Source organism: Dicentrarchus labrax, unplaced genomic scaffold, assembly GCF_905237075.1.
Source record: "Dicentrarchus labrax unplaced genomic scaffold, dlabrax2021, whole genome shotgun sequence".
In the NCBI taxonomy this organism is placed as follows: Eukaryota; Metazoa; Chordata; class Actinopteri; family Moronidae; genus Dicentrarchus; species Dicentrarchus labrax.
Genome location: NW_026136702.1, coordinates 18129221 through 18146258, shown reverse-complemented (window position 1 = coordinate 18146258; position 17038 = coordinate 18129221). Strand labels below are relative to the sequence as shown.

Here is a 17038-nt window from a genome sequence, read left to right as displayed (position 1 = left end):
CTTTTCTTTTTTCCCTCCTCACCTTCCTTCTCTCACCTCCTACCCAACTTATATGTTCATCCCTTGCCCCTCCCTCATTTTACCCTGTTAATTATTTCATTTATCAATATTTTATTTATCCTGTCGACTCTGCACGTAGTGTGTCTGGCGTAGTTATGCTGCTGATGAGAACTCGGTTTCCATTGCTACCTGGAAGCCTCATTTGAAGGCGTTGCATACCTGCAGCCCCGCCAAGTAGGTAACAACTTACAGACTTACAAACATGGCCGCTGCTGCTCCTCCCCTTCTCCTCATCTCTTTCTCCTCAACTAGTGTCTGCTCGTCCCCATCGGTGTAGCTGCATTTTTTTTTTCCACTCTATGACTCACTGTTATGCAGCATTGCAACCATTTTTTCGGAAGCTTAACTGTATTAACTTTTTTTCTACCAATCAGGGATGGTTTGCTTAGCACGCATGATCTTCACTACTTCAGACAGTTAAATGCCTTGCTGAATGGCACATTGGAACATTGTTTACTGTTGAAAAAGGTTCTAAAAACAACATGTGCAGGGCCAATTCAACATGAACAAAATAAAGTGGACAATTTCCATTATTTTGACAATATAGCATTGTAAAAAGTAAGAAAAGTTGATATTTAACGCTTATATGGCATGATATTAAAGGGATAGTTTGGGTTTTTTTGAAGTGGGATTGTATGAGGTACTCCATATTCAGTGTATCACCTCCAGTAAACTGAGGTTAGTGCAACTGCAGCTTGCAGGGGGAAAACCGAGCAATGCACTGTTGAATACAGGGTCAGCAGAAAAAACTATTTTAGTAACAAACCTCTCACCTTAAGTGTACGCTATATTAGGAACATTTACACCACTTCACCTTGCCGTCAGACAGCCCTTTCCTTTAGCACTACATTTCCTCAGCCCATTCAATATTTTAAAAGTTCTTCCCTCTGGTTCATAAAGGTATCCTCTCTTCCACGGTGATTTTCTCATATTTGTTTTCTCTTCTATAAACCGCTGCAACTCTGGTCCAAACAGCTGATCGGAAGCGCAATACACCGTGCACGGCACAGTTGGGCTTAGGCATAGTACAGCAGTTATGGGTTGTAGTGCCAAAGGAAAGGGCTGACAACAAGGTAAAGCAGTGAAAATGTTCTTAATATAGGGTACATTGATATGTAAACTGATATTGAAACACATTTTTCTGCTGACCTTGTATTCAGTAGTGCACTGCTCTGCTTCCCTGCCGGCACTCCTGTCTGCTCCTCCAAACTGACCTCTGTCTATTGCAGGTAGTAACACACTGGCTATGGATAAATACCTCATACGTCCCAACTTCAAAAACCTGAACTATCCCTTTAATTCAGGTTTTTATCTGGCTCCAAGTTCATTGAAAATATCTACATCCGTCTGGGTTATGTCCGACACAATTCCTGGGGGTTCCAAACAAAATTCAGTTTTGGCATTTATATGAGTTAAGTGGTTTACTAATGTTTGTGTTGAAAGAAGGAGGATTACCATTCCTGCTTTCACACACACACACACACCCACACACACACACCCAAACACACACACACACACACACACACACACACACACACACCATTTAGATCCTTACCTTTCTGATCTAAATGCTTAACCCTTACTGTGCATGGCCATAGCTTGCATGTGCTTGTAAATAATTAACCCCATTGAATTCTTTCTTTTCTTTTCTCCTTATGGCTTGGTGACTCCCATATCCATTAATGGAAATGTCTGTATGCTATTTTAATCTGCTGGAATACTGATTTCTCTCCCTTTGTCTCCTCTTCTTTATCCTACTAACCTCTAAAGGAAAGAGCAGGGCGAGACTACTTACAGGTTTGTATGATTCTCAGCTTGTTCCTCCAAAGACACAAACACATACACTAAACATGTGACGCAATTATGATTTAATTATATGCCTAATGTTTTGTCACAGCCTCTTTATATCTGCTCTCATCTGGTTTGCGGGCTTGTTTAGTTTTTTAGTTCATTCATTGTTTGATTACAGATTTACTGATTGGGCCCAATGTCCAAGGATGAATTTATTTATTTATTTGTTTTACAATTACCAGGTAATCAACTGAATATTGGGATTGCAATCAAATGGTTGGGACATATTGATTAATTGCTTTGTTGGTTGCTGGGTTCATTGACCAATTTATGGGAGGAGAAAGAAAAAGGATGACTAGAGTGTGCGATAACAAGGTTGATGTGTCCTGATAAAAGGAAACCAGAGGTGCCAGGTCAACATTTGTTTACCATTTGAGTAACACTTAAAAGAACAATATCTAATACGTTCTCTAAAGTGCTCTGCTAAAGTACACTTATTGATTTGAATTGTGTTGAACTGAGAAAGACAGGCAGGAGGAGATGAAGTGGTAGAGACTGTTGTGTGTGTTTTTACAATATAAACACATGTAGACTGAGACAATACAGCAAATAAAGTAGCTACTTGCAAATGACCTCTTTGGAAGGTACAATGTGTCCCAGCTTTCTCCTTTCTTTATTTTATATTCCTACCTCACTTTTCCAAGTTCTTCTTTACATCTCCATCTCTGATTTTGTCTCTCTTCCTCCTTTCACGGTTTTCCTCTCTGCACTTGACTCTCAGGCAGAAAAGGGCAATGGACTTCTCTGTCTTTGTTCAGTGTGTGTGTGTGTGTGTGTGTGTGTGTGTGTGTGTGTGTGTGTGTGTGTGTGTATGCATGCACACACACGCCTTCAAGACAGGAGTCTGTACCATGTCTGTACCATGACGCACTTTTTCCATTGGGATGGTATTTATATAACTCATCAAACACAAGTCTACGAGAGACAGACCGAAGTTGAGAAAGGAGGAGGAGAATGAGGTGGAGGGGAGATAGGGGGATTTCAGAGAGGAGAAGAAGACAGAGAGAGATTTGTGAGTTTAATTATGCTAGTATAGTTTTTACAGTGCAGCAACTTCTTTGGAAACATTTGGGGGCCTTATATTGAGCCAGCCGCTTCTTAGGCATTTAAACTTAAAAACCACACACACACACACACACACACACACACACACACACAAATAAAGAATAAGTTTATTCCCTCAAACACACAAACAAACGTGCTTCTCATCCTCAAACAAAACTACATTTAAGTAGGCTTTGTTGCATCCACAACAACATTCATCCCCCAGAAATCCTTCTGTTTAAATGGCTGTGTTTAATTATGCTTTCCTTTCTTAGAAAGTTTGTTACAGCAATTTCAATTTACACTTGTGAAATCATTAATTATGCACTCTTTTATGACACTATTTCTTTGCTCTCCACCAAGAGAACACACAGCCTTCTGTGTTATTAGTGGTTTTACAGACTGCCGGCTGCTCGGCGGCGGTAGGTGCCGTGGTAAACGGATGGTGGTTTTTGTTTAAGCAGACTTGTAAACACCAGCAGTAGTAAACATTCGGCGCACCACAAAGTGCTACAGCGGACATCATGCTGAGTGTAAGTGTGCTGGATATTGGCAGTGAGAGGCAACGTGAAATAAAGGATAATGGAGGTTTAATCTGGAGTTTATGTGTGTAGGCAGGTGTGCCTGGGTGTGTGTGTGTGTGTGTGTGTGTGTGTGTGTGTGTGTGTGTGTGTGTGTGTGTGTGTGTGTGTATTTGTAAGTCCTGGTACAGTTTATTTCAACTCCAGTGATGTGGTGAAAAGCAATATGAGGAAGACAGGCTAAACCTCCAGTAAACGATGATTCAAATAAGTAAAAATAAATAAACGATTCATACATTTTCTCTTACTACTTTCAACCTGGACACTATTTCTCATCATTTAAGAGTGTTTAATCCCATGCCTGCTTCCTTATGGGAAAATCAAACAAGGTTTATTCCAAACCGGCAAACCATAGCGCTCAGTTCGGATTTATTGCTCAGATGTGTTCACATTACTTTTTAAATATGGCTCACATGAGATTCTAGTGTAAACAGGTCAAGGTCCTGTAGTGACCTGCATGACAAATGTCAGTCTAGAGTGATTGACATCACCAACCATCACACTGAGATCACATTGCAAACATTGCAGACCTGAATCTGATTTGGACCACATTTGAAAGTGAATCAGAATTTGAAAAAATCAGATTCCATGTGATTTGTGCTGTTAACACTGTCATAAAAAAATCTGATCTGAGATCTAATTTGGGTCACTTTGGCCTACAACCTGAATGTGGCTTAAGAGTCCACAACAGGGCTCACATAATTCAGACCAAACTAAGGAAATTATACAGATTTAATTTAAACTACATCCCAATTGAATGTGAATACGGCTCGAGTTTTGTGTTGGCCCGTACTATTTTAACTTTTTACTTTACACAATACAGACAGTCATAGTCTGGATCTTTCTTATATGGTTGGAGAGCCAAACCCAGGAAAGCAAATGTAAATAGTTTCAGTTTGGTCAAATTGGTTGGGAAAAATAGAGTCCAGGTTGTACATGTACAAAGTAATGCTTGAAGACTTTAGATTAATGATTAATTTATGATGTGAATTCATAGCACACGTCATAAATTTGTCATCTAAAAATGAAAACAGAGTGCAGATGGGTTTACCTTCCACTACATCCCTGTTCACTCATTTCCAACCTCCTCTGAAATATGTCCCCTGTCCTTTCTCAGTGTGTTTACTTTGCATCAATATTGACAGCAGAGAATTTCTCTTCTCCTTCCTCTGCTGAACTCCTATTTTAATCTCCTTCCTCCTCTATCTCTTTCCTCTCCATTCCCGCCACCATCTCCGTCTCTCCCTCCTTCGCTCTAGTAAGGGTCTAAGTAATGGGAGGCTCTTCAGAAGGTATACTCGGAAATATAGGAGGTACCTACAGTACTACCCAGCATCCTCTCTGCCCTGTCCTTAGCCCAGCAACCTGTGGGAATGACTGACTAATAGCATGAAGGAGAACAAAGAAAGCAATCTTAACTCCCTTCTTACCTCATTCCTCAATCCCTTTTATCCCGCAAAGGACTTTGTCTCAGATGACCATTTCTGCCTGCTGCCTGTCGAATGCAAACAAGACTTTGTTACCATGCAAATTAAAGGGGAATTCCACCAAAAGATATCTTTACACTGTAAAAGTAGTCATGGTTTAAAAAGGTAAAAATAGATAACGCAAAAATGCACCAGATTTCACTGCCTAATGTAATTAAACATTTGCTGCAGTCAACAAATTGTATGTTGAGCCCCTGTCATTCTGAAAAGATGAAGTACATCATGGGATGTTGCTTGCCTTGATCCTTTCATAATTTAAAACTCATAAGAAAAAGAAGTCAGTTTTGGGGAAATGTTCTATTAGTAAAAAGTGAAAATACAAGGTCTAAATTCCCCTTTACTTTATATTTTATATATTATTTTATATGTGCCTCTTAGCCCACCTAAAATGTCACTATCCACACAAGTCGAGTCCAGCCACATGAGTATCTTTGGTTTCATTTATATTCTTCATTCTTCAACAATTGGTATATAGCTTTTTAGAAGCTTTAGTCCCATCAGTTGTACAAAATAAAATAGTCCAATAACAATTTAGTAAAAAGGAACTGGAATACAATGAGCAATTCATGGGGCTGGACGCAGTTTACTTTAAATTATCCCCCTACAACATATGGCATAGTTATGCACATACAGATTGGGGTATTAAGCTGTTCATTTTACTGCATGCTCTGTGCATTAATGCTTCACTTCTCTCTTTTATAGCCATGAAAGAGTTGCAAATAATATTAATAGGTAAAAGTATTCTTAAAAGATCTATTCAGCTCCATCCACTGTATTTTAGAACGAAATTTACTATATGTAAAAAGAACAGCAGATTCAGAAAATGGCAACATCTGTATTATAATTTATTCTTCCTTGAACATTTGGGAAAATGTATTCCCATGTGCTGTAAACAGTTCCTATACAAGTCTTATATATATATACAAAATAAGGAACATATTGCACAGATCTTGGTTTGGGAAATCTTGGCAAATAGAAATTAAAACTGATTTATAAATTCAGGTGTGACCCTGAGGTCTGGAAAAAAAAAATTGTGGCATGGAAAATGTGTTGGAACCCTGCATCTCTCTCTCCCATTGGTCTGCTGCATTGCATGCTGGTCTATTTGCCTTAGCAACATGATAGTTTACTGCAGCGAGTCTCATTGATTGAGAACTTCTGCATCCCCACCAACCCCTCGAAGGTTACCAAAGATCTAAACATTATGTGGATGTTAAGTGCCTGATGCTATGTGTTATTTATTTAAGCTGATAAAAATCAAGTGATAGAGGAAGACAAAGATTGATAACAGTAACATTATTAGTATTATTTTAATAGTGATACAATAGTGTTTATAGTAAGGTAAACATAGATACATCAATATAACATACCATGGTGTAACTGCAGTGAATAATTGAGACCAAAACAGAGGTTGTGTTTGCAGATTAAAACCACATTTGTGATAAACCATGTTGCTTCCCATTGGATCTTTGATTCTTTGGAGTTAACAATAAACATTGATTAACATGCTGGAAATAATTTGCCATCACAATCTCTGAAAGATTATGCTCTTTTTGCTCCGGACGAATAGTATAAAGAACATTTTCCCCTAAGAAATCTAACAATGGAAAACACCATTTTGAGGCTGTTTGAGGCTTTTCTCAATAATGGTCTCATTTGTTTGAGGTAGTCTCAGAATTAATGTGGTGATGATGTATTAATGTTACCATGCTTGACATATCGCATTTAAAAATCTCATTAACTCTGTTTTGAAAAGAGAGTACTTGAATAGATTATCAGGCGATTGCAGCACTTCATGATCCAACAGTGAGAGTTTGTTTTGGTGGCTTGGCGGGCAGTCTGGCTGTGTTCTGGTGTTTTGGGCATGTCAGCTGGATGGATGATGTTTGGGCTGAAGGAAAAGACAGAACGCTGCCCTGTGTCTGCGCTCTGAACTCTTCTCACTCTCTGAGGGGAAATAGGTGTTGACAGCATCCCTTTTTTCTTTCTCTCTCTCCTTGTGTCTGTGCGTGTCTCTCTATCAAACCTGACCTCTGCCCGCACACTCTCTTTCTCTATCAACTCCATCCTTAACTCACTTTCCCCAATTTCCCCTCACCTTTCCCCCCTCTGGATCATCACTTCCATCACTCTTTCTGTCTCCACCCTTCCCAAATCTTTTTCCCTACTTCTTTGGTTTTTCTCTCTCTCCTCCTTTCCCCCAACCCTCTATCCCCACTCTCTCCGTCTCCTTCTCCTTTCTTCCCTTCCTCTCTCCCTGCAGTCAGAAGTTGAGTTTTAAGGAGCGCGTCCGGATGGCCAGTCCTCGTGGACAGAGCATGAAGAGCAGGCAGACATCTATCAACGACCGTCAACGCTGTTCCCCTGGCAATGAGGTGGTGGGAGGTGCTGAGCTGATGGGCGGGAGCCCGGCGAAGGTTCAGAAGAGCTGGAGCTTCAACGATCGGACCCGGTTCAGGCCGTCACTGAGATTAAAGAGTCAGACTCGCACTGCTGTCCCAGATGGTGAGCCATGCAGTGTGTGTACGTCTATCTTACTGTAACCAACACAACATCAGACAAATTACCCTTTTTAGCACAGTATGCCATTAGTAGATGTAAAGTTTATTTAATCCCAGTGGGCCAGTCATTGCAAACACATGCTCACAGAAATTAATTTAAGTGCTAATGGAGATCCTAAAGTTTCCAAAGATACGATTATGTCAATATAGCTGAATGTTGGAAAATTGCTTACAAGATGATGCACAAGGTAATTATAATATTTCTATTTGATGCTATGGTGCGTTAAGTGGAAAACACATTCTGGGTTTGAATATTTCACTTTAAATCATTCAGTGAAGAACTGGAACAAGCTGATACAGAATATACTCTGTATGTGATACTGTTGGACAGTTTGGAATAAGAGAATATAAACATTAAAGCTTCTCAGGAAGGAAAAAGAGAAAATCTCTATGTTGAAGGGGTTAAGCAGCTAGTCTAATTTAGAGAACATTTACACTCAGCATGCAACCACACAACCAGTGTACAAGAAAATACCACAGTTAAACAAATAGCCTAAAGTCAGACAACCAATAACAAGCAACAACCAGCATTAATAAAAATGATTACAGGAGCTATAAAAAATCCTCAGATATTAAAGGTTTAAAGCCGCTGAAAACTTAAAATCTTAACAGTTTCTCTGTATCCTTAATGGTCCAGTGTGTAGGATTTAGTGGCATCTAGCAGTGAAGTTTCAGATTGCAACTAACTGAACACCGCTCATATCTGTATTTGACGACCTGGGAATGAGAAGGGGCTGTGAAGTGTGTAAGAGAAATAATGGTGGCCGCTAAACTTGTGAAAGGCCCTATCTAGAATCAGTGTTTGGCTTGCCTGTTCTGGGCTACTGTAGAAACATGGCGGCTGACATGGTAGACTCCATAGAAGGCGACCCACAGCCTCTGTAGTTAAAATGGCTCTTTCTAAGGTAACAAACGAACAAACGATTATAAACTAATGAAAGCATATCATATTCAATTTCTGTCAAAAGATCCTCCTAAATGTTACACACTGGACTTTTAACTTCATATATATATTGTATATTCTCTCAATATTCTACATACGTAGGATGATGAATTTTTCTTCAGGTGGGTTTATTGCCTTTTGGGAAAAACTCTTAATACGCTTGAATTATTAAAAATCTCAATTCTTGCTTTTTGCACTTTTAAGGGATCACGACTGTACTATTATTACCTAAAACAGTGTTTTTCCTCACATTTTCCACAAACTCCTACACTACAGTAATAAATGAAATTGCTGACTGTTTTAATAGCACTTCTGTTTCTCCTCTTAATCCCCTGTATCATTTATTTGCACTGATTTTATAACCTTTTATATGCATTATATCATTATTCACCCTCTTTCCATCTTCACTTTTCTCTTCCTCTTACCATATTTTTTTCTGTCTTTCTTTCTGTCTGTGTCTCCCACTTTTGTAATTATTGGCAGTATTAAGGATATTTATATATACCCTCTTCTCTCACATTACATAGCTGAGCTGGCAAAATGCTGCCCATTCCCAGACATCCCATCCAAGAAGGGCATAAATTTTCGCCTCTTAAAAGCCAAAATAGTATCAGTTTGAAAAATTCTTGGAGACTCGTGTCAAGATCCGCTATGCAGAGAGTGTTTTATGAGTTTTAACACTGGAAACGATTTTTCATGGGTCTACATTTATTGATGAAATGGCGGTCTGTCTCTCTCAGTGGACACAGGCATGACCGCAGAGGATTCCTTTGATGAGAGAGGCTGCCATTGCGATGTTACAGTGGAGGATCTTTCAGCTCCCCTCAAGGCTGTCATCAGAGCTGTCAGGTGAGATCCTGCTACAGTTACACTTCACATTTCAGGCCTTTCAGCTGATACAAAAACATCTTTAAATCACAAAAATCCCTGACACGTTTGAGGAGATGTAATTCAGTCTGTAAAGGGGATTCATAAGATTCAGTAAGATTTGCAAACTCACATCCAAATACTGATATAAAGTGATAAACTGAAACTTTTGTTTGATATGAATGCATAAAAGGAATACTGTAACTGAGACAGACACAAAGGAAAGTCACTTTTACACTTTGCTTAGCTATCAAGTACATTATGACCTCCCTTCTGCTGACCCCAGCCCAGTCAGACCTGATTCTTCACAGGCATTGCTTTCATTTGTTGCCTCCTTATTTAGAAAAAATATTATTTAATATATTCTCTGCTTGGTGTTTTACAGTGATGACCAGCTTTCAGGAAGTTACTACAGAAATAATCTGACACATGACATAACCCTAAAACCACAAATTGTTGTCTTCGGTTTAAACAGATAAAACAAACAAAAACAAATGTTTATATTTATTTAACTTAATATTTATACTTTATTTGTTTCAAAATATTTGTTTTGCATGATTTTAAATCATTAACCATCAATGATTGGATGTCTGAGAGCGTCCTTTCTCCTCTCCTGATCGGCTGCGTTTGATCGACTATAGCTATCTGATGACGATGTGTTAATGCTGAAACCATGCTGGGATGTGTGCTGGTCTGTCAGAATCAAGGATATGCTTCTAGTTGAGTCAGTAGCCCCACTGAAGCCCTCCTGCTTTTCTGATCGGCTGTGTTAACCATTTCTATGTATTTTGTGGCTTTTTGGACCTGCTAATAGGCATCTTATTGATTAGTCACATCATTTAAACCTTCCCACTGAGGGCTTTTTTTCTTACATGGGTGCATTGATTGTGAAAAACTGCGGCGAAAGCTAACTTAACTTAAGAGTTATCAATCAATTGATGATGTCACTGAACTGTCTTCTCCTTTTATGATTGGCTAGTTGTTGATCATATGAGTAGTACAATCTTTTGTGTAGGAGTCACGTTACCTATTGATTGATTGGCACGCCGTCTTACAGGCTGTTTATAACTATTGATCGGAAAGTTCATGAATGATTCAGTGTGCAGGACTTGAATTATTAAATTTCACTGTATGAAAATACCTCCAGCTAACAGAAGAGTACATTGTTATAGTATAAGGAGCCAATAATTGTATACATGTGTTTTGTAGTTTGGTTTTGTGCACCCAAAAGAGTTACAGTTTCTCCCAAATTATTGCTGTTGAAGAAGATCATTATGGTTTGTTTTTGTTTGTTTTTTAGATCGGTCAGTATCCCCTCACAGTGCTGCAGTAACAGCCTCTTGGGAGTGAACTGAATCCATAATATAACACAAAAACACAGACCCTTGTCTTTCTTCCCACCATTGTACATGTAATTCTGGATGGGAAAAACATACATTTAGCCATGAGTGCAGGGGCTCACATGATGTTTTGTTCCCTTAAGCAAAGCTTTCTTAAATGTAGATCTCGCTATCTTTCTCTCTTTATCTATATGACCTACTGCTGGGTTTGAGGGTATGTCTGCGGGGGAGTTCGAGCAGCCCTGCATAGTGTTTGTTGTTCTGTGTTGTGTGTGTGTGTGTGTGTGTGTGTGTGTGTGTGTGTGTGTGTGTGTGTGTGTGTGTGTGTGTGTGCTGCTCTCTTACACTGGCACCGGCACCCTGTGAGCGAATGTTTATCCAACTGGCGCCAACTGATTCTCTCACTCCACCGCTTCTTTTGACCCTCTTCATATTTTTCATTGTAAAAATGGCAATTTTTACTACCCAGTAAAGCAGGTTTTCCATTGGAAAATTACAGGTTGGTGAAAAAATTTCCCTCTGGTTCAGATATCATTCAGTGCCTTTCTGGATTCTTCAGGGTGACAGGACAGTACTGTATCACAAATAAAAAAATGTGATACAAGATGAATCAAGGTTGCAGATATATGGAATGAAATATGCATTTAAATGTTTGATAATATTCTTAACACATGTACAGATGCTGTCCATATGGACCAAAAAATATTTTCTACAAATAAGCTGTCCCATCTGCACACTTGCGGTGAATAGCTGGCAATATATGCGTACATCTGTTACTAGGCTATACATTTACATACATATATTTATATTTTCAATCATCCTTGGTGATGCTATTTGCTATAATTACCAGTAGAGGTATCTTCAGTACTCTATGTTTGGTTGTAACATTTCCTATAATCTAAGGCAGCTCCACTGGCTGCATCTGACCCCTGCCTGTACATAGTGTGGGTGTCAGGTGGGTATAACAGAGTGTGGAACATCCAACTTCATCCAAAAATGGAACTTTGTTTTTATCATTGTAACAGAGAGTACAAGTGATGTAACAATTTCCAGTGGAATCTTTTTGGACTCCACATTCAAACACAAATCAAATCAATGGAGTAATGCTCCCTCCTAAATTATAGTTTGCTGATAACATCCAGTCAGTCATTATTTCAGTTCTTCTGGAGCTTTGTCATATTTGCAGGTTTAGAAAGATATAACATGCCAAGACTTTAACCTGCTTCATAGTTATACAGTGAGCTGGACTGATGTCAGTCAAATCCCCTCTATTACTAGCCCCTCTGTTTCGCCATACTCACACACACAAAGATCATCACTATCACCCAACCCCAGCCAGGCCTGCCCACCCAGCAGGCCTCCTCCATGGGCAGCCAGAGCCCAGGGCTTTCCCAGGGTGTCGGGTTGAGGGTTGGACACCCCCTCCCCTGTCAGGACTGTTATTACAGAGGGTCATCTGTCACCATTGTTTCCATTTAGACTGAGAAAAAGAGACAACTGGAGAAAAGCAGAAGCCACTGGGGAACCCAGTACTTAGATCCCCTTACCTGTATCAATATTATTCACTCAGCAGTACTTCAACAAATAGAAGGAGATAAAGGATTACACTCAAGTTTCTAAGTCATTCATTTTGGTTGCTATTGATTTGACAAGAAAACCAGGGAACTTTGGTTTCCTGTTGGATACTCCTTGAGGTATTTGAGATTTTAATAATGTTTTCTTTATCACACTCCTAAAAAAAGATAACAACAATCGTCCAGTGGATTTCCCAAAGTGGCTGCTACCATCTAGTGGTTGTTTGTAGTAATTACATACTTATTGTTTAAGCCTCTTTTGACTTTGTTTCTCACTTTACTATTCCTCTCCCTCTCTGTGTCTGTCTTTATACTTTTTGTGTGTTTGTTTTTGTGTGTATAGGATCATGAAGTTCCATGTGGCAAAAAAGAAGTTTAAGGAGACATTGCGCCCGTATGATGTGAAGGATGTCATAGAGCAGTACTCTGCAGGACACCTGGACATGCTCTGTCGGATTAAGAGTCTTCAAACTAGGTCAGGACACACACACACACACACAACACACATACACACACGTAACTGGTCTGACAACTGGTCTGTCTAAAAATCCTTTTTTATTATGTGAATTTGCTGTTATCTACACGTTTATTATTTTCAATGACATCTGTTAATAGTTCTTTATACATTTTTTTACTCTTTACTAAGGACTTGCATAGTAGGTGGATGTTGTCGCCAATGTTTCTGCAGTTCCTACTAGTCCCACAATCGTTTGAAATGAAATTAACCCACTTTTACTTTCATCTAATTTCCAACCATGTCTTTTTTTAACCCAGTGTATGTGTATGTACTGTATATGTACATGTGTGCCCCCTCTCTCTCCCAGACTAGACACTGTAGTGGGTCCCCCTCCAAGGCCTGTCAGCAGCCGCGTCAAGACCTTTTCCTCTCCCTCCCTGCATTTATATTACAGCCAGGCCCGGAGGAAACAGTCTTCACCGGGGTTAGACCTGCCCCGTCCTGATTTCTGCTCGCCAACTGCTTCCCCCACTAACATACCCAGACCTTGATGTTGTCACACCCGGGTCAAGCAGCGTGCATTCAAATGCTTTTGCATCTATCAGAAAATCCCTTACACATAAATAGCTTAACTCAACATGGTGTAAAGAAATGTAACTCTGTGCCAACTGTCTCACACACCTCGTAAGCTTTCTCTGCTTCTTATTCTTGTGGAGCTTCTTCAAGCATAACCCGGTCGCAGAAAGCATTTCAAGCAAGAATAAGGCAAACTGACAGTGTTCATTACCATCGTTTGAGAAAGATTTCAAGGGACCATAGTCCTGTTTAACTGCCCGCTTAAGAGAACATTTACCAAATTGGCTGCTTGACCCAGGTGTGGCTGTAGAGGTCATCAAGGAGCACAAGCAATGGATTATGGACAAAACTGTGCATGAAAAAAAAAACACCTTAAGTTTTAAACTCCATCCTAACATTGTAGGTGGAAAATAACTTCCGTGGTCTGAGCCTCAATCATATGCATTAAGGATCAAGCACATGGCCAACAGTCTTTTTCTACTAAGGAAGTAATCCTTTATCACATCATTCTTATTCTATTAGTAGTAAGTAATATACAATATTTTAACACTTTAACACTTTACTCACACTGGAAACCATGTGATAATCCTGATTTGGGCACCTTGAGGACCTCAACTAACTACAACATCCTGTAGGCAACTGTAGACAAGACGCTGTTCAGTGAGAAGCAGGGTATCTATTTTGTCCTTATGTAAAAGCCCCAATCCAGAATTTATTTGAACACATAAAAGTCCATTTATCATTATATGCAGGAAGTCTTGTTCATCATCATTCATACTTTCATTCAAAATCCAACTGTTCCTATTTCGTTTGGCAGCTTCACACCATATATAAAGGCTTTCAGTTCTTCTTTCAAAATCACTTAATTTGGAAAAAGCAGGGGGCACTGTCACACAGTTATGGATTGGGATTTTTATATATTTTTCAAAAAGAAGTTTGTTTTTAGCTCTTGGTAATGAGTGTCATCTTGTATTTTGTTGTGCTGAATGAATAGCAGTGACTTAGGTGATGCCAGTGTTGTCAGTAGTACTCCTGGGGAATAACATAGTGCTTGTTTTCTGTATATGAATGTTGTTGTGGACAAAGGCTGTAGATACACACAGACAACCTGAGTGATGTTACTGTCTCTCACCAGCATTGTTACTAGACTTCCATTATGTTGGTTGTCTGTATGAATTAATGTAACCCTTAATGTTTCACTTTATTTAAAAGCAAGTGACTTTCTTTACCATACATTAGGTGAGGCGTAACATTGAGGGGACTCTATTGGCAGAAATTGAATATAGTATGCTCATAGGTTTTTAGTGTATAGTCACCTGACTATAGGAATTGTTTTTTTACCTTAGAATGAGAAGTTTTTATCAGGTGTCGGGTTTACAGGCACTGCAGGTCGCCTCCCATGGAGTCAGCCATGTTGAACCACCATGTTTCTTTTTTTGTGAGTTTCGCGGTCAACATAGTTTCTCCTACACACCTCACAGCTTCTTCTCATTCCCAGGTCGTCAAATACAGATGCGAGCAGTGTTCAGTAAGTTGCAGTCTGCAACTTCACCACTAGATGCCACTAAATCCTTCACACTGGTTCTTTAAACTTGCTTAAGAGCTATGTAAGCTCACCTGGGTTTTCTCTTTATTGTGATAATCAGTGTTTATTAGTGTCACATCATGGTCTAAATGGTCTTTTATAAACTGTTTTGCCTTGAGATGAATACAGATGTAGTGGGAGTAAGACTAATTTAATCAATCTAACGAAATTGAAAATTATTTAGACTCAAAATACTGAAGAATGCAAATATCAGCTTCTAAAATGTCAGACATTTTTAGTATACTCTTCCCTCTCATCCTTTGTGTTTATCTACATGCCATTGTTATTTATTGTCAATCAGGAATGGATTTGTCCACCTGTGCTTCACGCTTTGGTGTTGTTGTGTGTGTGTGTGTGTGTGTGTGTGTGTGTGTGTGTGTGTGTGAGAGAGAGAGAAAGAGAGAGAGAGAGAGAGAGAGAGAGAGAGAGAGAGAGAGAGTATCTGTATCTGACCCAGTCTTTCTCCTGTCTCCAGAGTGGCCAGTGCAGCACGCTCTGGTCCCAGCTTGAGTAGCCGACCCAGGAACATGTCCTCTCCTGCCCTGCACTATTATTACAGCGACAACAGGAAGAAGCTCCCTGACTCAGGGTTACTTTTATTTCACTTAATTTGATTTTTACCTACAGTAGAATCCGATTAGTTGCCCCTGCGCTGACCATTAGGGTCCCTTGCAGTCCCCAGAAGTACCTGACTGATCGTGAAACATGAAATGCAACATTTGTATTAACTTTCTTATGGTGCCAGATGGTTGTAGTTTGCATTAGTGCAATAACTGCTAGACAGTCACACAAACAGGATTTTGAAAGTGAAAGGCATATATAAGTATTAACCTAACAAAAAAACTTTTATTCTAGGTGAAGTCTTAATTAACCAGATTTGACACACACATCTTGAAAATGTGTCCTGACGTCATTACACACACACAAGCCCAAAAATATCATGCCTATCGTTACGTTAGATCCCATCCATAGTTCCATACTTCCTTTTTCCCTTCACCAGAAAGGGGAAATGCTTTTGTTGTAAATGTTGCTAACTTGTGTGCTGTTGTCTTCCAATTAATTCATAGATTTTTGTGGCAGATAAAACAAAATAGTTTGTGTGGTATTTTCTGAGTGCTGGCCTCTCCTTGTTAGATGCATGTTAGTAATTAACAAACTTGGTTAACTTCACTAATTCAACGTTATTACAGCATTATTACAACATTAATCTGGCTACAGATTCACTGGTCATTTGAATGCAGCACTGCATTTAGCATCAATGTATTTAAATGTCTTAAAACATAGAGAAAATATAAATGTATGCTTCCTGCTTCTTCTTGGAATGGAAAGTGAAATTAATGAACTAAGTAGCTTGTGATGTACTTTCACACTGCTCAGTGTTGTTGTGTAATAACCGTGTAACGTCAGTATTGATATTTTTCAGCTGGAAGGATTGTGTAAGCATTTTCTGCGTAACACTAAAACTGACTAATTTATTTATACTCACAAATGCATTGTCAAGCTTGAGATAGCAGGTTTTCACCTAACAGCAACAATATGATCTTTGCTTTGTACATACTGTATTTTTAAAGCTATAGAGCTCATATTGTCATTGAACATGGGATTTCTTTTGGGTGCATGATGGTTTTTTTATTAATTAATTAATTTTATACATTGACAATTTTTATACTTAAAGTTCAAGAGCCTGTGAACTCCATGTAAACTACAGACTGCATGAAATCCAATCTGAAAATGCTGTTTTTCTTGTTTCCTGAGAAACTGACAATTTTGGAGATACAGTGTTTTCATTTGAGAGCACAGATGCAGCCATGCCATGTGTGGTGTGTTTTACTAACCCTAATCTTAACATCCTACTGCTGCTTTAGGTTTGTTGCCTTACTTGGGATAACCTGAAATGAAGCTCCAGTCTACTTATATTACAATACCATCATTTTGTAACATGTTAACACCAGTGTATGTGTGTGTGTGTATCAGGGTGGATCAGATTCTTGGAAAAGGCCAAATTCCTGTGGATAAGAAAATGAGGGACAAACTGCACCCAGATGGAGATTCTCTGGAGGGCATGAGCATGCTGGGACGGGTGTGTAAGGTGGAGAGACAGGTGAGTCAGGG

General features: G+C 39.2%; 1 protein-coding gene across 11 annotated transcripts in view; it reads left to right on the top strand.

The window, feature by feature from the left end:
• The window catches only part of kcnq5a (potassium voltage-gated channel, KQT-like subfamily, member 5a), a 98433-nt gene that overhangs the window by 76481 nt on the left and 4914 nt on the right, over positions 1 to 17038 (top strand). The window contains exons 8-16 of one of the 11 annotated variants that reach the window (XM_051420294.1): positions 140 to 234; positions 1831 to 1857; positions 4796 to 4849; positions 7287 to 7528; positions 9268 to 9376; positions 12652 to 12783; positions 13133 to 13249; positions 15402 to 15515; positions 16901 to 17027. In XM_051420294.1, coding sequence (XP_051276254.1) covers positions 140 to 234; positions 1831 to 1857; positions 4796 to 4849; positions 7287 to 7528; positions 9268 to 9376; positions 12652 to 12783; positions 13133 to 13249; positions 15402 to 15515; positions 16901 to 17027 — 1017 coding nt within the window. The remainder of the gene's footprint in view (positions 1 to 139; positions 235 to 1830; positions 1858 to 4795; positions 4850 to 7286; positions 7529 to 9267; positions 9377 to 12651; positions 12784 to 13132; positions 13250 to 15401; positions 15516 to 16900; positions 17028 to 17038) is intronic. The other 10 variants (XM_051420295.1, XM_051420302.1, XM_051420299.1 and 7 more) reach the window with 10 other exon arrangements.